This window comes from Stegodyphus dumicola, chromosome 12 (genome assembly GCF_044657685.1).
Source record: "Stegodyphus dumicola isolate Sdum_Otavi_A_Nest chromosome 12, ASM4465768v1".
Classification (NCBI taxonomy): Eukaryota; Metazoa; Arthropoda; class Arachnida; order Araneae; family Eresidae; genus Stegodyphus; species Stegodyphus dumicola.
In genome coordinates, this window is record NC_140779.1 from 87,707,715 (window position 1) to 87,733,439 (window position 25,725).

Consider the following 25,725-nt stretch of genomic DNA (forward strand, 5'->3'; position numbering starts at 1 on the left):
TCATAGGTTGGACACTCGACTGAGGGATTTCATAGGGAAAATTTTATTACAAATTAAATGCACTTAAAATAAAACGAAGCAGAGATACAGAAAATTATTCTTTTAGCTACGAACCTAATCAGTTTTGTTTCTGATACTTTAAACGAAAAATAATGGAATAGTTCTTCATTCCAAATATTCAATATATTTATTCCTTGGAAATTATTAGGACACAGTTTAGAACATATTTCTTTTTTTCCTTTTTTAAAGAATATAAACTGCAAATAAATATTTAAGCAAAATTTTGGAGGGGAGACAGGAACACAACTTCTTCCACTAATTCCAATTGCACTGAAATTTTTTCTTTTAACATACGTTTAAGTGTGCCATTTTATTAACCAGTTACCTTTAAAATGAAGATTATTAGGATGTAATATTTTATTACTACCATACCTGTTTCCTTTTCCTATAAATTTATACATTTAGGAAGTTACTTATATGTATAGCACTAATCATAAAAATTATATAATTTGTGTTTTTTTTTTTCGATTAACTGATATAAATGTGTTTACTTCTGAACGTTTATTAATTAACTGGTCAAACATATCTAAGATGGCTAAAAGTTAAAAAAATACAGAGATGAAAATTTAATTTTTGATACGGATTTTAATATATTAAATAGCGCCTATACTTATAAGAACGTTGTTTTCTTATACTTAATATCATAATCTGATTATATACTTAATCTTAATACTAATATGATGATCTGATTATATCTTAAGTATAAGAATATACTTACTCTTATACGTAATCTGATTATATTCGATGTTGCGGAGATTGTTAGAATGAGAGTGTTCTGTTAATTACAAAATACATTTAGGAGTGTGTTAATATCTAGATCCAAGGTCGGAACCAGAGAAGGTGCAATTAGTGCGGTCTCGCCGGATTTAGGGAGACATTGATTGACAGCATAAAGGAGCTGAAGAGATTGCACCAGGCAGGAAAGCGTCCACAGCCGAGTCTGCCTAAATTTTATGTAATAAGAGCATCAAACGCACGAAGAAGTTTTGCATTCACTTAATGTTTCTTAATGTTCACTTAATGTTAATGTTTCTTGTATAAACCAAGTAATGCTGTATTTTGTTATGCAATTATTATTTCATCAAGAATTTGCAACTAATCTTAGACTGAAATTGCTTTTTACATAAGAGAATAATACAAAATAAATTTTAATGTAACATTAGGCTGAGAAGAAAAACATTATTCTATTACAAGAGTTACTGACATAGCAGCAATATCACAAATTGCTTTCGAGATAATGGTTTCGCGGTATCAATCCACCAAGAAAAAGCGTATTTAAATGTTTGAAGCTTTCTTGGTTGGAAAAAAAACATCACAGGAAATTTTATATATTCATCATGTACACGACACATGTCTTTATTTTAATGTGGTACAAAACAGCGTTTCTGAAACATTTTTGAAAGTGGGGACCGTTTAGATAAATTAAAGTGCTCTGCTGAGCACCTTTATCTCTTTAGAAAGCACTTTTTTAGTATATGCAGCTATCAGTATACTTACATTTTAAAAATATAGTTAATTAAAACTCATTTAGTTTCTTATTACAGTTAATAAACTAATAGAAGAAGAGTTATAGTATTTGTTTTTAAGTCCGTGTCAACGACATAATTTCCTACCAAAAAAGATTCAAAAGTTGGAAATTGTAAAAAAAGTTTCTTCATAAAAGCCTTCAGTTTCTGAAGGACAATAAGAACAGTCAACAGACAGACAGAAGTTTGTAGACAGATCTGTTATGAGGCTTACTTCACGGTACCAGTCTTAAATAAGAAACTACTTGCCGTGGAAGGTTTCTACTTCCTCTTAGGGAGGAAACTAAACTCTTAATTTTTGCTAATTACCAAACTTTTAGTGATCGTATAGTGAATTTTTAATGCATTACGTTGTAAAAATTGCATCCCGGGACCGCGCCGTGAGAGGATCGTAAACATAAGAAAACATATACAAGATATATAGGAAAAACATATTAAATATATAAAGAAACATACTGAAATTGGTTTCCAGATTAAATATCAGTTTATTCGAATTCATCACCAATAAAATAAAATCTTATCCTCATCAGAGAGTCTAAGGGGAATTCTTCAATTTGTTATTTACTTTTTTTTTCATTTAAATTCATATATAAAAAAAAAACTTTAAGGTTTGTCTTGGTAATTTAAAAAGGGAAAGGGAAACAATTGAAAGCCTGAGAATTAAATTAAGATTCGACGTTGTTATTTTACATTCCAAGGAAATCGTTGAAACCTTACTTAAAGTTCAAACACAAAAAATAGACTTATCTGGTCAGGACGTCTTGAAGTGGAGGTTTCGTATCCTAATAAGCGTTGACGTCGGCGGGGCTCATTTTTACGGTCACAAATGGAAGTTTCAGAAGACATCGTCCTGTCCTGGCACTATTGGCGAAACACACACGCAGGTAACTGGTTTTCATAACGACGAAGCTACTTTAACTCTGGAAAACAGAAAACAGGTGCACTGCTGCCCAGCACGGCTATCCGCCTGTCTTGAAAGTCTTAAGTCGGTTTTCATAACGACGAAGCTATTTTAACTCTGGAAAACAGAAACACGAGCACTACTGCCCAGCACGGCTATCCGCCTGGTCTTGAAAGTAAGTCTTAAGTCACTCGCCCCGTTCAATTTCGCCTTTTAACCAGAACGCGGCAGGGAAGCATCTCTCTTCGTAAATTACATCTTTTTCAAGCAAGTTTCAAGAGTAACCTCCAAAAGTAAGTTCAGCAAGCAAGTAAGTCTCTCCAAGTCTCGCACGAAAAAGGTGTCACACCAAAAAGTCTTTCCAAGAGTAAGTGAGTAAAGTCCTTAAGTCTTTCAGAAAATATTCATACCTCTTCAATCTCGCCTCTTAACCCAAAACGCGGCCGGGGAGCATATTTGCCGCTCCCCGCCGGGAAACATCTCTCGTCGTAAATTACATCTTGTCTATCGCTTTCAAGAGTAACGTCCACAAGTAAGTTCAGCCAGCCAGTAAGTCTCTCCAAGTCTCGCACAAAAAAAAAAAAAAAAAAAAAAAAAAAAAAAAAAAAGACACCAAAAAGTCTTTCCAAGAGTAAGTGAGTAAAGCCTTTAAATCTTTCGGCAAATATTCATACCTCTTCAACCTCGCGTCTTAACCAAAACGCGGCCGGGGAGCATATTTGCCGCTCCCCGCCGGGAAACATCTCTCTTCGTAAATTACATCGTTTTCTCTTGCTCAACCCCAAGAGCAAGTTTCAAAGGTAACATCCACAAAGTAAGATCAGCAAGCCAGTAAGTGATTCAACTCAAATTTTCTTCGTCTCCTTCACAAACGCGGGCTCCCACTTTGGCTTCAATTATCGCCCCCCTTAATTTTGGCAAAATTTGCGTTTTCAACCCCTGAATGCGGAAATAAGGGTGATCGCGCATGCGCGCCCTTCTTCACTTCGCCAACAACCGGACCCTCAATCGCCAAAAACCTGAATGACTTACATCGAAAGTCAAGTAGCAACCTTTGACCTTCCTGTCACGTACTTCCTCTCTTAAGGTCAACTACACAATGAAATTCCTTCTAGAACATTCTAAAGGACAAAGCGCCCGAAATCATGACTTAGCAAAAATTGCTTCCCTTTCCCTGCTTCTTTTCACAATGAATCAAAGCTTGTACAAAATTTGCAAATAAAAGAAAATAAATAATGTTCTTTTAAACTGAATAATATTCCCAGAAGCATCTGTTTTTTCCCAAAATTAAAGCCTTAAAATAAATAATTCAGAATCAAATAAAATTAAGATTTCCATAAATCAGAAAATAATTCACCTAGTTTTTATAACGCTATCAGACTAATTCTTTACACAATAGATCTTTAGTTCATTTAATTTTGAAAATACATGTCAAAGTTAGACAAATGTATTCAGCCATATGTCATCAGAAAGTAAAATGTAAAATTTCGCTATTTCTGTTTAAAATAACAGAACATTTTTACAAATATAGAAGGGCCACAAGGACAAGCTTCGAGAATCATAGTCTGAGAAACGCTGGTTAAAATATTGCAAAATAAATAAAAAATACATAAATGAAAACAAGCAAATTCGTGACACTAGCATGCAGCCGACTGTATGAAAAACGTTTTTAGATATATTATAAGATTTATGTATTAGCGAAATCATAATATGTATGTTAGAGAGATTAAAAAAACACTTAAATTTTGTTTTTACCGTACAAGACATGTGTTCATTAAAAGTTCTTTCAAAGGTATAAAAGCAAAAACATTTTTATAAAGTCTTAATTACTTTTTTAAAAAAATAATTGAATTTTTGTCTGATCGAAACTAAATTTTCCTTCATATTCTAATTGTAATTATTATGCAGTCAGGGCTGTACAATCATGAGATATTCTTTGTAAATTAAATAAATAATTAAAGATTTGCGTAATGTATGTTGAACAAATTTATTTCTAAGTGAAACGTATAATTAATTTTTCATGGGAGAGGGAGGGTAATGAAAAATGATTATTTGGTCTCCGAAATACATTTAAAATGAATACTGCAGAGTAACTCGAGATCAAAAATACAAGAACATGGAATTTAATTCGAAGGGGCCAACTATAAAGCCACTTTTAAATGCATCACAATAAGATTCTATGCAAAGGGCAAAATTTATGAAAATATTACGGAAATTAATTATGTTTGAATTAGTGAACAGTTTGTATGCCAACAAATTGAAATTATATAAAATTTTATACATACATAAAGAAGTTATTGATAAACATGTGACATTTCAATAAAAATATTAATTAAAATAAACTTGACAAAAGAAGTATGGAGGTTTTAAATAAAAAAAATTAAAACTGGGATTTTAATATAAGGTTATAACAATTCGAGCTGAATGTTTCTCAGTCACCAGTAAGATTTTTTTTCATAAAATGAAATCAATTTTTATTGCATTAAAAAGATATAAATTTGTAATTTCAATTCATTTTTGAAAACCAGATAAAATATTAATATAAACAGAACCGAGTATTAGTACTGGTAAGCGGTTTCCACACTTGCTATAAAAATATAGCAATAAGATAGAAAAATTATGTAAATTATTGATTTCAAATCGCTTAACAGTAATATTAAATGCAATAAAATTTGCATTTAGTATTCCGTTCAAAATAGTTAAAGAAATCAGATAATTTTGTAAAATTAGTATTCAAAATGAAATTCTGAGAAAATATTCTAGCTGAACAAAGAGATCTTACAAAGAGATATGAACGAATTATTCATTTTTAACTCTGCTTTTCTCGAATTGCATTTTAACAGCTGAAAATCTTGTCTATTTTAGGAACTCGTTATTTAAGCTGAATTCATAGAATTTAATTCAAAATGTGCATAAACGTGTTATCGGTGGAATGTGAATAGTGCTTAAATTTTTAGTGAATTTTAAGGAATCCTTTGTTAATCCAAACTGGATGGTAAATAGGCGGTCTATCAAAATGCTTTATTTTTTATTTTTTTTTTATTTTTCAATATATAAATCTGGTACGAATTAGATGCTTATGCATTCGAAAAATATACGATGTAAGGATAATTAATTGGCAATATTACATTCCTCATTAGGAATTCTAATTTCAACGAACGATGAAAAATCTAAATGAAGATTGCAGCTGAGAATGATGGTTCGGTAAAACCATCGAAACTAGTCCTGTGAACGCTTGAAAATATAAAGCTGATTTTTGTTGTTTGACTTCAAAATGTTTTAAAAAAGTTCCCAGTTCATTTAGAAGTTAGCACAGTTCCGCAGAATTCATAGACTTGACAACGAGGACAGATTTGTTGCCCATCTTGATCATTACATATTTTCTCCCTCTAGTATGTTCTAAAAATATTAAAAATACTCTCATAAATTTTCCCTTCGTCTTCTGTGCATGAATTTCCCTCTGAAGGCTAGTTTATTGGTAAATTATACTGCTGGCCACCGAAAATGCAACACTTTGAGAAAGCATCAAATCAGCATAAAAATTGCACCATGCGTATACCGCGATAGAATACGCAAATGATTACGAATTCAGCGCCCGCACACATCGTGGGAAACTGCATCGATCCTTACATGTTTATAATAGAAGAAGCTACCACTTTGAATAACGTAAATTATTCCCTCGTGAGGGTTTTTATTTTTATTTTTTTATTTATTTATTTTTGTATGTGCAGCTTCAGTTTGTTTCGTAGAAAAACACGAGCACCATTCGAGCTCGTGTCTGACTCCGACTGAGGCAGAATCGCTACATACAGAGATTGCGTATTATTCTTCCGAAAAATCGGTTATAGCAGGAGAGAACAGCTGATGGATAGGAGTGCTTGAAACCGCTCCGTCCCACCACTCCACAGAAAGGCGCATGGCACTAACGGAGCGCATTGCCACATCCGCAACCATATCACAACGAATGCAGTCTGTACCATAACAGTCGTGTCTGCATGAACCATTCGACGTCATTTACAGAAAAATGGAGTCTCCGCTAAGCGTCGATTGCTTCGATTACTTTAAATCATAGGCGTCTGCGATTTGTTCCCAGTACGTTTGATGAACAAAATATTGCTTCTTTGATGCTCGATAATTCTCCGTTGGAATTTGTAGAAAATGTTAAATATCTTGGTGTCATTCTTGACCAAAAAGTAACATGGAAAAAGCACACTGAATTCCTTTCTGCTAAATGTGAAAAAATTATTAATGGCTTTCAACGAATTGCCAAAAATACTTTTGGAGTAAGCTACGATGTTAAGAAACTCATGTATATGCAGTGTATTGTACCTTTCATTCCTTAAGCTATGAGGCTACTTTTGTTCTTGCAGGAGTTCCGCCTATTGATTTTGAAATTGCATATAAGAATAATATTTTTGAGTCATTGGGAACTCATGCTTCGGAAGACTGTATTAATGGAATTGTCCCCTTCACTGATCTTCCTCATCCCGCTTCTTTAGAACCCATAAATTTCTGCGATTATAAAGAGACTGCTGAAATAAGTTTTCATATGGTTTTCTTTACAGATGGCAGCAAGATGAACAACAAGGTTGGCCTTGCATTTGTTCTTTTTGAAGGCCATTCCGAGATTTGTTTTCTTAGACACCGTATATGGAATGAATGTACAGTTTTTCAAGCAGAACTTCTGTGCATTTATCTTGCCGTCAAATGGATCCAGGATCATGGGACAACATCCTCAAAGTACCTTATTTGTTCTGATTCTTTTTCTTCTCTTCAACTTTTGAACAGTATTACCAGCTGCGATAAATTAGTTATCGAAATCCTAGTAACTGTTAGTTCACTTAGAATTAGAGGTATTGATAACTGCTTTGATTATGTGCGTGCTCATCATGGTTTCTACGGAAATGAAAGAGCTGATTTCTTAGCTAAAGATGCCTTAAATTTACCCATTGATATCAACATTAGCATTCCAAAGAGTTATTGGAAGTCCTTTCATTATAAAAAGCTTTTAGCTATGTGGAATGAGGAATACGTTTCATCTTGTAATGCTGAAGTCACCAAAAAGTTCCTTCCTTCTATTTACCAAAGACTGAATTCAGAGTCTTTCCTCTCGTTAAATTTTAAAGTGTCTCAGTTTTTATCTGGTCACGGTAAATTTGCAAGTTATCTGTTTCGTTTTAATCTACGATCAAACAATTTATGTGAATGTTCAAAAAGAGTTCCTCAGGATGTGGAACATTTGATTTTCTTGTGCCCTACATTTGATGGCCCTAGATTATGCTTACAGAACGATTTGAAAACGTTCGGAGTGACTTGGCCGGTGAACGTATCTGTTTTCGTGAAGTCCAGACTGCTGTTCTCTGATTTTGCTCGCTTTATTTATGCATGTAATTTTTAATGTTTATTTATACATGTGACCTTTAATGTTCTAGTTAACTTACTTCTGTAAGCCCCGTGTTGTACATATGTGGTGCACGGGGAATCTGTATGTTCTCAAAGGAAAAACAAAATGGTGCACTGAACGGTGGAGATGGACATCCGAATGGCATGACATTGTAATTTCGCACTAATCACCATTCTGCCTGCAGTACCATGATGGTCAGATTAGAGTATTTAGATATCGGGGAGAGAGGCTGCTCGACTGTTGTGTTATGTATCGTCATATTGGTTCTGCTCTCGGTGTTATGGTGTGGGGTCATATTGGATTCCACTCTCGCACACTCTACTACGCATTATCGGTACATTTACCAGCCAACGATATATCTCTGAGGTTTTGCAGCCTGTTATCCTTCCTTAAGCTCAGAGTTTACCTGCAGCTCTATTTCAACAGGACAATGCGCTACCACATGTAGCACGCAATGTTCAAGCTTTTTTCTTAGCGTGTCATGTTGTATTCTTATCCTGGCCAGCCTGTTCTCCAGATCAGTAGCCAATCGAATATGTCTAATTAATGACTGGAGAACGTCTAGCCTGGCATGCCACACCCCGCTGGTACGCCATATGAACTTTGGCTACTTGTAAAGACAGCATGAACTTCCATTGGCCAATAACACATACAAAGCATCTTTCATTCGACGTCTCGGCAGCAGCAGTTATTGATAAATGTGAAGGCAACACTTATTACTTACTTTATTATTCTCTTGATAATTTTTATTCTCATTCAATGCATTCTCATTTGCATTTTTGTATTAGCATTTCCAAGGTTTTATTTTCTCTTGTATTTATTATTTGAAACGCATTTTGCGCGGATTCTTCGTTAACCTGTCCGGATGTGGCAGGTGTTCTCAGAATTAAGAATTTTTTTGATTTCATGTAATTTCCTCTTACTTCTATTATTTGTGTTCCAATTCATTGTAAGCTTTTCATCTACTGCTGATGTGTTCGATCTTTCGAAATCCGGGCCTTTTGTTCGTTCCCTTGTCCTTCATTCCTCCGATCACTCATATTCTCCAGGGAGCTTTACGTATCTGGCTCAATGTTTATAACATATTGTAAGACTGATATTACTATGTATTCTATTGGAATGTAGATTTTGTTTGAAGAATTAATATTGTGATAGCTACTAGTAGTTTATTCATGACTACTTTTCATTTGTTATAGCCTTACTGAAACCCTGTTCTTAGGAAATTAAGTTACTGGCACAAGCTTCTCCTTTTCATTTTCAGATGATACAATTAGTTAAAAAAAAGAGGAAAATACGCGAGGAAATCCGGTAAATACTTCATTATCTTATTTATTCTTTTACGACGATGTAGTGCATGAAAGTCTTAACTAAATGGAAGAACTTAGAGGACATGGAACATACCATTTCTGTTGTTACTTGCTTAATAAACCCTAATATTTATATAAATTGTTTCAGAGAACCTGGTCGGGGATAAATATTATAGAACTAAGGAAGTGCAAATGTATTGATGCTTTCAAGGAAGTAACGGCAAGAGTTTATCTAATTCCAGCAATATCTATAGCATGATCTATAAAACTCAGCAGAAGCAAGAAATTGAAACTAGAAATCTCCAAATATCAGCTCCAAATGCTTTAACTTCTGAATTACTTCTTGTATAGCCATCAAAGTTTTACTTACATGAAAGTTTATCAAACTTTGGGTTTTTATTCATGAATACTTAATAATATTTTTATTTCTTATGGCACTGAATACCTGTAATACGTTTTTTTAATGATTCATTGAATACATATGATACATTCTTTTAGAAAGTATGTTTCCAATGAGTATGTTTAAATAGGAATTATGATTACTGATGCGTTCATACAGTTTAGCATTCCTCAGAGATGCAAAAGAAACAAGTAAATATCTTGAAATTATAAAGGTCTGCAGAGAAAAACTCACCAATTTTTTGATATCGATCGACTTCCTGTCTTAGTATAAGTTGCTCTTGTAGACTGAAAATGGAAATAAAACTGTATTAACGCATTCTTTATGACTTTGTAAAGCAATTAAGCACGTTCTGAGAAAGGCATTAAATAAATAAAAGCTTGCAAACATTAATTTTAGAACTTTTATTGTACATGGCCTTTAGAAAAGATCGCACGACTGTCTTCTGAACATTCTATCTCTTTAACATTAGATTAAAAGCTACATTACCAATTGAATAATTTTTAGAAATTAAATATACAAATAAATTCTTTCAGAATGCCATAGTTTTGGCAATTTTGAAAATTTCAGTAAATAATGAATAGCAGATAAAAATTTAAATTTTAAACGAACCATTCAAAAAAAATTTTTAGTTAGTAAAATGTTCTTTATTCTATTAAAGATTTTTTTAGAAAAGACAACTATTCTAGAATATGCAAAACTGGCACTGAAAACATTATAAAAATTACTTGTCTTGTGCAATTTTCACATGAAAATGGAAAACTCTAATTTTAACAGCGTGAAAAATAGTTGAAATAAAACATTTTCCGAAAATGTGGATTTAAAAATCATGCTTTTTTTCTTTCTGGCATAAAATGTGTTGATTAGATATTACATTTGAAAGCATAATATGCGTTGCTACCTTTAATAATACTCTATATAAAACCAGAAAGATTTAATTACTCACATATAGGACAGTTGTTATCATATAATGACGGAGACCTTTGTTTATTGTATTTTAAAACTCGTTATTCATTGATATTTTGGTCTTTTGATGTCTTTTTTATGAACCATATAGAATTAAGTCTGATGCATTTTTACTGAAACTCTTGATAACCAAAATTGTCGTAGTCTGAATGCTACCTATCTTTTCCATTTTTAAAATATAAATAACATAAATTCCAACAACAATCATTTTTAAAATGTAATCAACATAAATTCCAACAACAATAATTTTTAAAATGTAATGAACATAAATTCCAACATCCAACAACAATCATTTAAAAAATATAACCAACATAAATTTCAACAAAAATCATTCTTAAAATATAATCAACATAAATTACAACAACAATCATTTTGAAAATGTAATCAACATAAATTCCAACAACAATACTTTTTAAAATGTAATCAAGATAAATTCCAACAACAATCATTCTTAAAATGTAATGATATAATCTTCTTAATAACATTCTTAAAATGTAATGTAACAGTCAATCAAAAGGGAGACCTGTGATTGCTTAAGAGATATTAAGTGGTGCAATCATTTTGAAACTCCTTGCATAATATATTGTAATTTATATAAGTTATTGTATATTAACTTGTATTTTATGTACATTTTTACATCATGAGAAAAATATGTATTTTGAATAGTTGTGTATTTAATAGAAATGGAAGAGGACAATGTTGTCTTGTTAAAAATTTAATGACAGTCTGGACTGAAATTTTGCAAGAAGAAAAAAGGCACGAAATCGCCGATGAGAATTCAAACGCATTATTCAACGGTTTAGAATTAAATGATTTTTGAATCGACAAAGAGAGTGACAAAAGAAATGATAGTTATGCGGGTTTTTTTTTTCATATTATGCGTTGAATTTCCCCGACCTTTAGATTTCTTTAAAAAAGTAATCGTGCATCTTTTTACATACAAAACTACTGAGCGTATTTCAAATGGTTTGAAAACAACCAATATGTTATAAAAAAGTCTTTTAGTGGAGACACGTTACTAATACGCTGGTTAATTTCTATCGTGCTTTCACATAAAATCACAAAATATTTTTTTGGAAAGTGAGGCACCATTAATGCAATGTGCATATTTCTATTAATGGAAATAATGAAAAGAACCTCATACTGAGCCGTTGAGTGGTCCGGGTAAGATCTTCTGATGTACTGTTGGTGTCCGAAAGTCTGAAGCTCTCGGACTGTTCCATGCGAACTCTCGGTGTCCGACTCGCATCCTGGAAGGCGGAACGTAGCGTATGGGGCGATGTCATCCTCGTAGTCTAAACAGAGGAAAAATTTTGGCATTATTCATTAGTTCTTTCTTCAGTTCAATAAATCAAATTATAAACGAAAAAATTGAGTTATAAGTTTTGTTGACACAGCCTTTGTAACTTCTTAAAAATTGTCCTCAAAATTTAAGGATTGACTAAATGATTCAAATACCGGAATCTGCTGCTGGAAAACAAAATAAAGAAACAAAACCTGAAAGCTTTTAGATTTTATAATACGTCCAAAGCGGCGTTTTTTTAACGTTTTGCCTGTTAACCATTATTTATTAAATATAATGTTCTTCGCACTTAAACCATAAAAATTCAATTTAACAGCAATATCGCAAAATAATTTTAAGATGAGCATATCTTTAGAATTTCCGATACATAATTTCGCGTACTGGAGATACAAATTTTTTTTCCATACAGTGTTGCCATTGCTCGCATTGAAAGCCTTGATTTTGTTAATCAAAAATTCGTTAGTTTTACAAAATATAAAATCGATAATAAAACGAATTCCAAATTTCGGCTTCCACATGCCCATATTCGCAGTAGGATAACGCCATTCAAAATTCGATGGCTCTGTGTACCATTGTTTTACCACAATGCGAGAAATATACATACATTTATGCAGATTTTTCATTGTTTAATTTCATCAAATATAATGCAGGACTCTAATATTTGGGGGCAACAGTTTGAAAAGTGAAACGGACATTTATAGTGAACCAACACAAAATCTCAAAACGAAAACAATAGTTCTTCAGGGACAAAGCCCCCTTCATTTCTAAATTGAACAACAATATCGCAAAATAATTTAAAAATAGCATATCGGTAGAATTTCCGATACACAGTCTCGCGCCACGGAGATGAAAATGTTATTTATTTTTCCGTACGGTGTTACCATTGCTCGCTTTGAAATCGCCGAGTTTCTTACTTAAAAACTCATAAATGCTTTATGAAATTGATGATAAAACAAACTTCAAATTTTGCTTCCAGGTGCCTATATTCGGGTGGAGACGTACATTATTCAAAATTTGCTGGCTCTAGGTACCATTATTTTATCACAATGCGAGAAACTTACATACATTCATGCAGATTCTTCATTATTTAATTTTTTTAATGTAATACACGCGATAATATCTGGGGGGCAACAATTTGTTAAAAGTAATTCAGATTTCTGAAGTTTTCGACTCAAAATGCAACACCGAAATTAGTAGCCCTTCTGGCCTAATGCACTCTGGGCTAAAAAAAAAATTTAAAATGTCTAGAGTCCCTGAATTTTGAAACTTTTAAAGAATTCAGTTTCAAAATATATTTTGTAGATAGAATACATTATGCTGTTTGTTTCTGATGTAGTAATATGTAATTCATTGTTGCAACTGATCTGTAATGTCATATTTTAAAAGTTAAACATAGTTGTAAAAATGTTAAAAATAAAAGCCTTCATATTTCACATTAAGTTCATAAAACATTCAGACAAATCTGATGCAGCATCATGCAGTCAACAATTGGTCATAGTTCAAATACCTCAATCCAAATAAAAACAAAATATCTAATAAAATACAGATTTTGTTATCGATATCTTAAACACACAATCTCAAATTATGATTAAACAATTCTGTTTTCAAAGAAATCTGGAAAGGGCATCCTTTTCTCTTATGAAAGCTTTTGACAGATACAAGTTTCCTTGCATTTTGACATTTCCAGATTTCAATATTTCCGACAACCCTTCAAGTCGTACACTTGTTTAGAAATCACCAGAATATATTTTTTGGATATTTCATCATTTTGTTTGATCTACGGTCTGTTTCTGAATTAGAAATAAAGCAGAAAAGAATAAATAATCTTTATTTATGAAATGAGAAGTAAATGGGGCAATTCGGTGTGCAAATTTTTAACAAGATGTATCTTAATTAACTAGTGAAGCTGAAAAATATGACAAAAAAAGGAATAATAAAATGTTACTATGCCTCACAATGTCCTTGTTCCGCCACTGATGTTTGATCTTGATTTCCAGTGGGTAAAGTAGTTTTAGGACCACATGTTTGGTACATTGAAGTTTCACGAATAGGAGCGTTATTACTATCTGTTGATTTCTTCACTGGTTGATTTGGCATCAGAGGTGCTGTGTTGGAGTTACCACCACGTCTTTCGTAATAATCATCTAGATTGTTAAAATGGATTTCAGAAATTTTAATTCCTCAATAATAAGTTTTACATTACATTAAAATGGAAAAGTAGTTTAGAAACAAAATAATCAATTTAGTTGTAAAACAAAGGATACAACAAGACGTAAGCTTAAATTTAACTGATTATTAATTAGTTTTCAAAATAAGAAAAACTGCGGCACACATATCGTTTTTGTTTTACGAAAGTTCGCGTCGTACTACTTTGCCATTTACTACATTTTTCGATTACGGAAAAAAAATTTCGAAACAGTATTTTCACTTTTACAAAAAGCGAAACACGAAACTATAACTCCTTGTTTGTTCTGTGTAAAAGAAAGCGTATAATAATCCTTAAAAAAACTGAGCTCAAGGTAGTTTTGCAGCATATTTTGATTAGCTACAGAGAACAAGAATAGAGTAAAATTCGCCTTAGATGGCATGCAGAGTACTGTTGTATTTCAAGCCATTTGCATCCGTCAAACCAAATGACTAATTTCGCCATTCGACGCTGAGACAGGCAAACTTAGTAAACCAGATAGAGACAAATGGCAATAAAATTTTTACATATGATTTTTCATTCTTTTCCCTAGTTTCTGGTGTCTCCCTTAACTCATACTGGAAGATTCATCTTTAACGCGCTATCGTTATTTTGTCATCTCAAAGTCCTCTAGTACGCCTCATGTCTACGACATCACGGATTGCATGTACGGCTACCATTGTCGTGGCTTCTTTGACACTGCTGCAGAGACAAGATGGTGCGAATTCAGAGTAGTGACGAAAAACGACAGTGGACGTATAGGAGGTGTACCACGTTGGCTATCCAGACGAAGCTTCGTGCACAGCATCATGATGGACGTATTCATATGGGGAGGCACCAAGGAGAATGAACATTGCCAGCTTGCATTTTTCATCGTCATAGATCATCGTCGCTATCAGATTCCACATGGCACTTCTCAGTGTCGTCGCCATATATATATATACATATATATATATGATGTCATCGTCATACATACTTCGTCACTTTTTGTTCGCATAACCGGTAACGTGGACAGCCGCCTTTGCGTTTCTGACGTGTCTGGGTCCTACCTTCGAGGCTTGCGACGTCATCTTGCAACAAGATGTACAACTGCATGTTGTCCAGTTGTTCTGGCTTTCTTCAATATAGAGGATGTTCGAATTTTGTCTTAGCTATCACGTTTTCTGTATCTCTTACCAATTGATCATAAACACCTGGTCACAAATTGCCAAGAGATTGGCACATCACTACTCAACAGACACCAGGATCGATGAACTCTGGCATAAAGCCGCATGAAATGAAGTAGCTCTGTGCACTGAATTGTGCATGCTGTGTATTCCAAACCACAGTAAATTTAAACTCGTCACTATCCCATTATATTGCATATATACAATAAATAAGATTCTGCCATTTGCTTTCCTTTCTAGTGTAACAATTTTAATGGTCAACAGCGTATTTCAGTTGTTACTCTTACATCTTTAAAAACAGGTAATCCAAAACTTCATGCTGAGTTAAAACAAAGAATCGAAACGGCGCTGAGTATCTAAATGCCAAAGTTTTATGTAAATTTCTTTAGAACTACTTTAATGCAATATTTTATAATAACACTTTAAATTATTACAATAACATTTAATCACTGGTAAAGCCAGCTCTTTCTTTCGTCATCAAAATAACTGAACTGATAATTGAAATTTTAAGTGTCATTTTAAAGATTTTGCTGCGATATAGGCGATAAATGACCAAAACATTTTCTCTTATAAATTAACTATAATTACTTCTTTATTAAATTTATTACGACTTAAAGAAGGATTCGTAGGAATTTTATACATTTGTAAAGTAGGAAAAATCTGTACTTCTAAAATGATACATTTAAACTATTAGCATGAAAGGCATAAACTGGGACATTCGATATTGTCGCAGTTTTAGAAGTAAGTCCTTAGTTTGTAAAGATCGAAAGTTATAAGAAACATTTCTTCAAATCTCATTTCTAAAATCAAGTATATAAAATTATCCAACTTTTATACAAAATTCTGAAAAGGAATTTATTTTTAGATTTTTAGAAAAAAATTATTTTTTAAACAATATATTCATATTTTGAGCATTCATTTTATATTCAAATACATTACTTTCCAAAAGCAAATTTTCATGAAGAGAAGATGGATTAACTTGAAGTTGAATGTGTCTTTAAATCCAATATTGGAAACAACATCAAGGATAAAAAAATATTCCGTAGGACTGTTCTGAAAGGAAGAGATTTTGTTACTCATCGTCTATTCAATTTCCATCTGAATGATTAAAAAGCTTTTGTTATATTGCAGCTGCCCACTTTTTATCTTAATGATTTAAAGGAAGAAATCAACACTTCACGGTAAACTAATGTCTTCAGAAAACCTTAATTACGCTTCGGAAAAGAACGGAATATATTTGGAAGATCCAAGATGTTAATTAAAATAATCTTAATGAGTATGCATCGTCACGTGAACTAAAGAATTCCATTTATTTCAGGAGAAAGAATTAACCCTGAAAAATAATCACCTGGGACTTTTGATTCCGAATCATTATCATACTGGGAAGTTTATTCAACTTAGTTAGCAAAAATCAAATTTATAAAATGACATGTTGCAAGAAACAGTAGATTGTTGCAGTCTTTCTGTAAAATTACATAAATGAACTTACCAAAACATATTCATTTTTATAATGCTTATAATCTACATTTGTTTTATAATATTGCATATAGGAATTTTATATTATTGCATAATTATAATTCGCATAATTTTATATAATATGTACAGAATTTTGAAAGAATAATTTCATGTGTTGTATACAATGCTATCTCTTTAAATACTTACAATATGAACCTGTGTTGCTGAAGTAATTCTGCCGCAGTACAATTTTTAATAATAGGAATAATATGAGAATAATCACATTGTATGTTGCGACTATATTTTAGTTACATTATGAGGTGAGTGAACATTTAATTTACCGTGACCTGTACGCACATGTGTAGCAAGAACATTTAACATCATGTGAAAATACTACATAAAACAATCAGAGATAGGGATCACTTTTACTTTAATGAACAAAATCCTGATGATACAGATGATTTCATGCCGCATATGAATCACATGATTTAATGTAGCATGATTACTCTCATATTGGACTTTTTGATGTTTAAAGGATTTCCCTGAATTAGAATACGTAGACTGTCGGTCATATTTTGACATGTTCCTAAAATGCTTCAATAATTTTATCTTTCTTTGCAGTCCAACTATCTAAAACTGAGCCTTTCTCTTACACGTTTTTCTATTAATTTAAGGGTAAAAATTGATTCAGAAAACGCGACCATCACATAGTTAATTTTAAAGTATTTCACATCATTTTTTCCTTTTTATTAGTTATTTAATTTAATGTTACATCTCTATCACCACAAGCAGTCAATGTTTGCAGTACTAAAGATTTTCCTCAGTACGTTCCCTTCAAAAACAGCTAGATGGTATTTTATAGCTTATTTAAGGTTTTAGAACTATGCACACAGGTCTTGTTAATCTTATTTCCTAAATTGTATTTGAAAAGGAAAAAAATATATGTGATATTTGAGAAAGAACAGAAATTGTACGTTGAAATATTATGACTGCTACGAAACACTGAAAGACTGAGAAGTAGAAACGTATGAAACGCTCAGTAGAAATAACAACACATTTGATCATCTTCACAAATTCATACAAAAATGAGATAAGTTACCTCCTCCGTGTCGTTTTTTGACACAGACGCATACGGCAACTCCTATGACGACAGTAAGAGCAATAATAGCCGCTACAATAGGAACTATAATATTCACATCTTCCCAAATGTTGATGGATTCTCTGCTTTCAAGCACTAAAATGGGAGCAACGGTACCTTGAAAAGAGAATTAAGACTCCCATAAAAACATAGTTTAGAATAGATTTGTATTTTACTTTTATTTACAAAGTAAAAAATTCAGTTTACTTTTCCTTCAGTAGATAAACTGCAACTTAATTTAAATCTTGATTACATATATTCTCAAAACAAAGATCGTCAAAATTAAAATTCCACAAGCAAATATATATCACAAGGAAATATTATATTAATTAACCAGTTATTATGATTTGAGTCTTTATTTTAACTTCTTTTCATAATTCTCACGAAATTGCAAATGTGTTCTTGTATATATAAATCGAGGGTTTTAATGTTTTATAGTTAGAGCTTATGGCAGCCTCGTATTGTAGTTATGTACTCGTGTCAACTCTGCCAAATTTTTATTCTGGTTTTAGCATCTTGCTAGCTTGACGTTTAAAGATACACCATTGATTCCTTGAGCCAGCTTAAGTAGCTGCAGGACATCAAGACAAGCTTATAGACATAGCAGAACACTACACACGTTCCTGCAAACACATTTTTTTTCAACTTTTTGTTTTGTCTTTTGTTCTTGTTAACTCTAATTTTAACTCCTCGTGCTCCACAATATATACCACGAGGCTTACACAAGTAAGTTACAGCATTAGCAAAATAAATCAGTAAATCTACAACAGCACTGGAAATGGGGGAAAATATTAAAAAATAAGTTAATAAAAAAGACTGAAAGAAAAAGTAATTAAAGAAAAGGAAAAAATCTCAAAGCTCTCAAATTTTACACTACGCCCAAAGGGACTTTTTTTAACGTTTTGTGTGTTACCTTTATTTTTTAAATATCACGTTCTTCGCACTTAAACCAAAAAAATTCAATTCAACAGCAATATCGCAAAATAATTTTAAGATGAGCGTATCTTTAGAATTTCCGATACATAATTTCGCATACTGGAGATACAAATTTTTTTCCCGTAGAGTGTTGCCATTCCTCGCTTTGAAATTGTTGAGTTTTTTAATCAAAAATTCGTTAAAGTTTTACAAAATATGAAATCGATAACAAAACGAATTCCAAATTTCGGCTTCCATGCCCATATTCGCAGTAGGATTACGCCATTCAAAATTCGATGTCTCTGTGTACCGTTGTTTTACCACAATGCGAGAAATATACATACATTTATGCAGATTTTTCATTGTTTAATTTCATCAAATATAATGCAGGATTCTAATATTTGGGGGCAACAGTTTGAAAAGTGAAACGGATATTTATAGTGAACCAACGCAAAATCTCAAAACGAAAACAATAGTTCTTCAGGGACAAAGCCCCCTTCATTTCATTTGTTTATGTTAGTTATTGCATTTATTGTTCATGTTGTTTGTTATTGTAATGTAATGTTTATTATTGCATTTATGCAATAGTTGTAAGTTTGACTTCCTGTCCAGGGTCTGTACTGACCGGGACGTCTAGTCCTTGGGAAGGGGGCAGTGTTACGGATTTGGTATTTAAATAGTTAATGTTAGTAGAATTATAAATAAAATTGTTTTATTCCCCGTGCAGTGCAGCGCGTGACGAATAATAAAAGAAAGCTAAGCGAGAAAATTAAAAATACAAGAGCACGTGAATTTAACATTTAAATAAATAAGTATCTTTTTTGATTTCAAAAAATTGCTAGAACAATCTCGCGCGTAATTTAAAAAGCTTATAAAAAGGAGGAAAACCTCTCAGTTCAGTTCGTTGTTGTTTTAAGAGTTTATTTAGAAAGCTGCTCGTTGTTGACCGTAGTGAATTCGCGGATTAGCTTTCTTAAGCTGTTTTGAATTATGTTCTGTTGAACGCTTGAGTAGTTAAAAAATAATTACGTGAGATATTTTAGTGCTGTGCAAATATCTGAAGAAATTTAAGCATTTTTGTTTTATTTGTTGTGATAATAATAAATTATATTCATTTTTCATCGGGCTTTGTGCATTTAATTTATAACGAACCCGTACGCACGCAACGATATGTATCTTATTAAATATTATCACATTTCGTAAAGACCAGATCTTTGTCTTGACTTGAATACAAGCATTTCTGTTTTTCGCGCTATGAATAGACGTTGTTCGAATAATTTTCCATTTAACGATGAAATTAGAAAATTCAACCTTGATACCTGTATCATGCTAAATATTGAAATCATTTAATCTGAATAGATAACCAATCTGAATTTGCACTGATCACTTAGCGATTTTGCATCTAGCTTTAATTTAAACCTCCAAAATCAATGAAATATTTAAGATAAATTTTCAAAACTAACTCAAGATTCAGCTAAAACTTTAACGAAAACGTTGACAATTATTAAGTGCGCTCACCTGTTGTCAAGTTAGACAGAAAACAAATAATTACTACAGAAACAACAAAAACGTCTCGGTGAAAAAATTTAATAAATACTGCGTTTATAATAAAAAATATTTAAAGAATTTTGATAACTTAATACGGAAATTATGTTATTATTTTTAATAATTATTTAATTTCATCCAGAAGTTTACAAATTTTATTTAAATGAATTTCGTAGTGCCGTAGAAACGGCACTTGAAAATAACCCTATTTAAATCTTTAAGTTGATTTCTTCGCTATTGCTATAAGTTCAAACGCTTATTCCTTAAATGGTGCTACATTTCCAACATGAGCCTCCATACTAACCGTATATTTTAACTTGCCCAATTTGACAAAAGATTTTGTGTTTACCATTCGTTCTTGAAGAACATAGTTTGTGTTCTATCTTCATTTAAGAATCATTTATCTTCATTTATTGTTTTCTAACATTACAGTTTCGTAGCATATTAGAATGAGGAGAAGTAAGTGGAAACAAAAGCTACATTTAAAGTTAGTGGCATGATATAGTTCGATATTTTAAGCTTAAATTTTAAGAGTTGTTTGAGACCAAAAAGATATATTTTTACTAATTTCAAACTTTTTTATGAGGTTTTGAAAGATCGCTTTAAAGGGTTTCAAAATTTCCTGAATAATTCCTTGTTCTTATCAGTAATGCGTCACGAAAAACCTCTGGAAAAGATTTTACACGTGAGTTGACACACCGAACGGAAAGTTTTATCTTTCTCAATCTCGATATTTTAAATTACTTTAAGATGTCCTCTTCCAGAACACTCTTTTGAGAAAATTACTCATTTCGCAATTCCAAATTTTTGGAAAGTTGATAATACGGAGATTTCCATATTTTATACATATAATTGAACACAATTTCTTTAATTTTGTAAAAATTTATCTTTTTATTGACATTTCGGTAAATTAAGCATGATCAATAATTGAAAGTCTATATTTCAATATTTTTTATCTTATATATAAAACCAAGTCTTACTAAATAAACGTGAAAAATAATTTCTAATTTGAAATGATGCATTTAAGCATGGCTTCGGGGTGTAATTGGAAGCATACTCGACACGTTTTCGAGAGGTCCAGAATTCGAATCCCGGCGAGGGAATTTCACGTCTCCTGCATCAAAAGCCTTAATGCTTCTACAGTGGCGTCCGAACTAAAAGGTGGTGGACGATAATTCGTCACTACCAACATTTGGCAAATTGGTCTTCTAATTCCCAATCGCCCTTCAAAAGGGGGAGTATATAAGGCATTTTCTTCTTTCTTTACACACGCCTTCATGGTGTAACTGGAGATATATTCGACTCTATTCGAGAGGTACAGAGTTCGAGTTCCATCGAGGACAAAAATCCGTAATGACTCTACAATGGCGCGCGACTTAAAAAGTGGTGGACGATGATTCGTCACCACCATGATTTGGCGATTGGGTACCCTAATCCCCAGTCGCCCTTAAAAAGGGGAATATATAATGTATTTTCGTTCTTTCCACATGCTTTCTTGGTGCAATTGTAAGAATATTCGATACGTATTCGAGCGGTCCAGGGTTCGAGAACCGGCGAGGGCAGTGAACATTTTTCATGTCTCTTGCTTAAAAAAAACGTAATGATTATATTGACAAATGTTAGCTTATTACATATCTTTCACCAACATTTAAAAGATTTCAACTGATTATAATTAAATATGATAGAAACAACGTTAACAAAGGTTTAAAATAAGCTGTACAGACACTAAAGCAAATGAATCTAGGTATACATTTGTGCATAAAATTTAAACGTAAATTAGAAAATTTAATATTAATCGTGATGTATAGCAAAAAACATTCTGCATTTTTGCATAAAATTTAGTAGAGACTTATTATGCCACTTATCCATGTACAGCAAAAATTAAATGAATACATATCTATCTACTTGCTTATATATATATATGCATACAGAGATGAATCATGATGCACATATCAAGCTGCACACAATAATGGTATGAGATTATTACGATCTGACATACTGGTATCGGAAACTGTGCATGGAATTGATTAGAATATGAGTTGAGTCCCCTGTAATTCCCATTTTTTTCTAGGACGATCAGACTGAATTCTTGAAGCTTCCCTACTGGAAGCTTGCTTGCAGCAAATCAGATTTCTTAAATCCCTAGGTATATTCAATAAAATTAGTTGCGACGAATAACCTGGACGATTAATTGAAAGATATTTTTGTTTTTAAGTTATTCGCCCATTATGGAGCCGAGATTAACTCTAGAATTATGGTCTACTAGGAAAATCTCTGGGAATACAGACCCCTAAAAATGCTAGTTAGAGATTCAGGATATCTTCACACCTTCACATAATACCGGGTGGTTAAAGAACTTCTGTTAAAAATTTGTAAATCGGTCTTTCATTTAATCAAGATCTATTCCCAAATAGGCAAACCACAGATACCAAATTTGGGCCTTTTACAGATATAAGGCACAAGTTTGTTTCCTAGTTTCTTCAGATAAAAATATGATGAAAATCAGCATTTAAACTGAACCTTGGTTAACCATTGAAGAACCGTGGTTAACCATATTATAAATATAACTAATCATTTTGTTTTCTTTATAATATATACTATTATGTCTGGGAGGTTCTTTAATTAGTAAAGGAAATAATTAAATCATTTCTAATATGTATGCGTATAGATTCAGAGAAAAAATAAATCTAATTTTCTGCTCATTATATACCTGCCGTTGAAGTTTAGAATTTTTATGGATTGCTTTACAACTTCTCTTGCATTTATATTACCTTGAACGTTTTAACAATATTTGAGCCATAAAGGAAGAAGCGTATGATTTTCAGTAAATATAGTTAACTTTCCCTGAGTTGAACTCATTTATAGACATATGATTCATTTTGTAACAACAGACGTATAATAACGGGCAATACATATTCATCTCAATAATTAACCTTTTTTCATGCAATCTAATATAAGAATATCTGTTTAGCATTAGGACACGCAGATTATTATTTTAATTTCAAGTTAAGAGACAAAGGCATAAATATTTAAAACGTCGTTCTTCCGAAAGTAGTAAGTCTACGAATATTACCTTTCATTAAAAAAGGAGGATACACACTCAAAACATTGAAAATAGTAAACCAAGAAGGAAGAAAGGTACAATTGCGAAATTTTGCACGTAAGTATACAGTGAGATCCAATATGCAAATGATCCAAGTTTGGTGCCATTGCGATTACCACACACCCTGCAGCGGCGCTGTAATCAGGAAGTGAGCTCTATATAAACCGGGGCATAGATGAAGATTCATAAACGCGAAGATCATATTGCGACTCCAGGGGGACTTTCTAAGCGAAGAATGCCAGGTAGACGTGTGAGAAGACATTTCTCATAGTGAAGTGAGTTTGAGAGGGGCCTGAATGAAAATCGAAGGCTGGTCGGCCGGCGTGCCGTGCTGCTCTCCAGGTAGATCGTTCGGATTGTGAAGTCAAAACATGTTGGGAGCACTGGACACGAGATGGTACCACGTGCCGAGAACTGGGTCTGGAGCGATCAGGAAGGCGACGAGGCGAGAGGATCAAAGGATCGTGCGTCAAGGGCTTTTGAATCCCACAGTGAATCATTCCACGTCACAATTAGTTGTAGGAGTGCCAGTTGTTTCCCAAACCATTTCTTAGCATTGGCTTTAGCTAAAGGTGCCCTTGCCTTTAGCATTGGCTACGCCATTTACAGTGGTGCCAAGCCACGAGGATATGAAACGCCACAGTTTTAGTGCGGTGTTTAGTGATGAATCCCGACTCATTTGAAAACTGCGTACAGGTGTGAAGATCCTGGTGAACGGTACAATTAATACCCTCGTTGTCGCGCGACACATTTCCCGCTTAGCATGCGTAATAGCCTGGGGGGCCATAATCTATAAAAGCGGGTCCACTATTATTGTGGTATGTAGGACCTAAACGGACAAGCGTTATTTTGAGGACATTCTTGGACCCCTCTTGGGAACTTTCATAAATGATTTATGGAGCAATTTTTCAGCAAGATAATGCTTGTCCGCATATAGTTAGAGTTGCTCAAGATTTCCTACGTCATGTTCAGGCTCTTCCATGATCGGACCGTTCCCCCGACCTATTACCTATAGAGTATGTGTGGCAGCTGCTGAAACGCCAGGTACCACCGTGTCACTTTGTACATAATTTGAAGGTGGCTGTTAAAGATTTGTTCGCTTATCTGTCTTAGGACTATATCAGACATCTCATCAACTCAATGCCGGACCATGTTGTGACATGTATTGCAGAAGGAGGCGGTCCGATGCCCTATTGAAAGTGCACTGCATTTGGATAATTGTACACACTGCAGTCGTTTAATTGTCTTGATTTTGCGATTAAATTAATCACTCATATGTATCATTATAAGCATTCAATTTCATTTCATTACAATGTTTCCTCCTTGGTGCGCTATTCTTAATGTTCTTGGGTGTATATTATCTTGTGGCCACTGAAGCTATTGAATGAATTTTCGGAGAAGAAGAAGAAACGACGTGACATCAACATTATAAAGTTCAGTGACTACCCCCTCACTGGCTATTTTTATTTTCAGTGTTAGCCAGGGATTTGGAATCGAATGAAGTACATTTAATTTTAATTTGAAAAAATAATAAATTTAACATATAGATAAAAGGACTGCTTAAATACCTTGAATGCTTACTTAAAATAAAATGCGTAGATAGTAGTGAGTTATTTTTTACAATTATTAAAATATTTATTTAAGAAACATACAGGGGATGGATAATGGAATTTAAAATTTTGATGAGTATAACATTCCAAATTTGAAGCCAGTGAGTGCATTTATTGCTTAGAAACTCTGAATGATTTCTAACTTTATAAGCAGCAGACGAACGTGAAGTTTAAATTTCAACAGTATAAGATAGGATGACTTTGAACATTAGTAATTATAGTTCGTAAATGGAGAATAAGAATTAGAAAAAGGAAGATTCTCAGCATTCGTCTTTCTGGTTGTAAGGATTATGCTAATTTTATTAACAGTTAAATTTTAAGTTAAAGTTCCTTTCCTGTCAAATTCTTAACTTCAACTTACTACTTCCGGCCAGAACGTAGGTTTGGAATCTTGCTGAATATTTAATGAGGAGGAGCGGTATTTAAACCCCGAAGTTACTTACAGACTCAGAGAGAATCAGAGTTTCTGATTTATGGCGTTTCATTATTGCTGCCGACATTTAACTCTTAACGTCGGTGAGAAGCTCTCAGTTCTCTTGAATTTGATTGATACTTTAAATTGCATCGCAACAAGTGGTGGCTTATTTTGTAAGCATTTTATGTTCCCATTCTGATTGAATTAAAAAAAATTTAACATTCTAAAGTCTGTTGTTAAATTCAGACACAGCGATAATTTGCTCCATGTCTGTTAGGAGTTCGATGTTAGTTTATGTCATCAAAGAAAGTAAAAATCTATGCACT

At 32.8% G+C, this 25,725-nt stretch overlaps 1 protein-coding gene across 1 annotated transcript in view; it reads right to left on the minus strand.

Annotated features, from left to right (window-relative positions):
- The window catches only part of LOC118200827 (cell adhesion molecule Dscam1-like), a 1,398,975-nt gene that overhangs the window by 8,692 nt on the left and 1,364,558 nt on the right, over window positions 1-25,725 (minus strand). Inside the window, exons 29-33 of the mRNA XM_085827411.1 lie at window positions 17,773-17,928; window positions 13,823-14,011; window positions 11,709-11,859; window positions 9,833-9,885; window positions 7-19 (exon numbers count right to left, since the gene is read on the minus strand). Coding sequence (XP_085683537.1) covers window positions 7-19; window positions 9,833-9,885; window positions 11,709-11,859; window positions 13,823-14,011; window positions 17,773-17,928 — 562 coding nt within the window. The remainder of the gene's footprint in view (window positions 1-6; window positions 20-9,832; window positions 9,886-11,708; window positions 11,860-13,822; window positions 14,012-17,772; window positions 17,929-25,725) is intronic.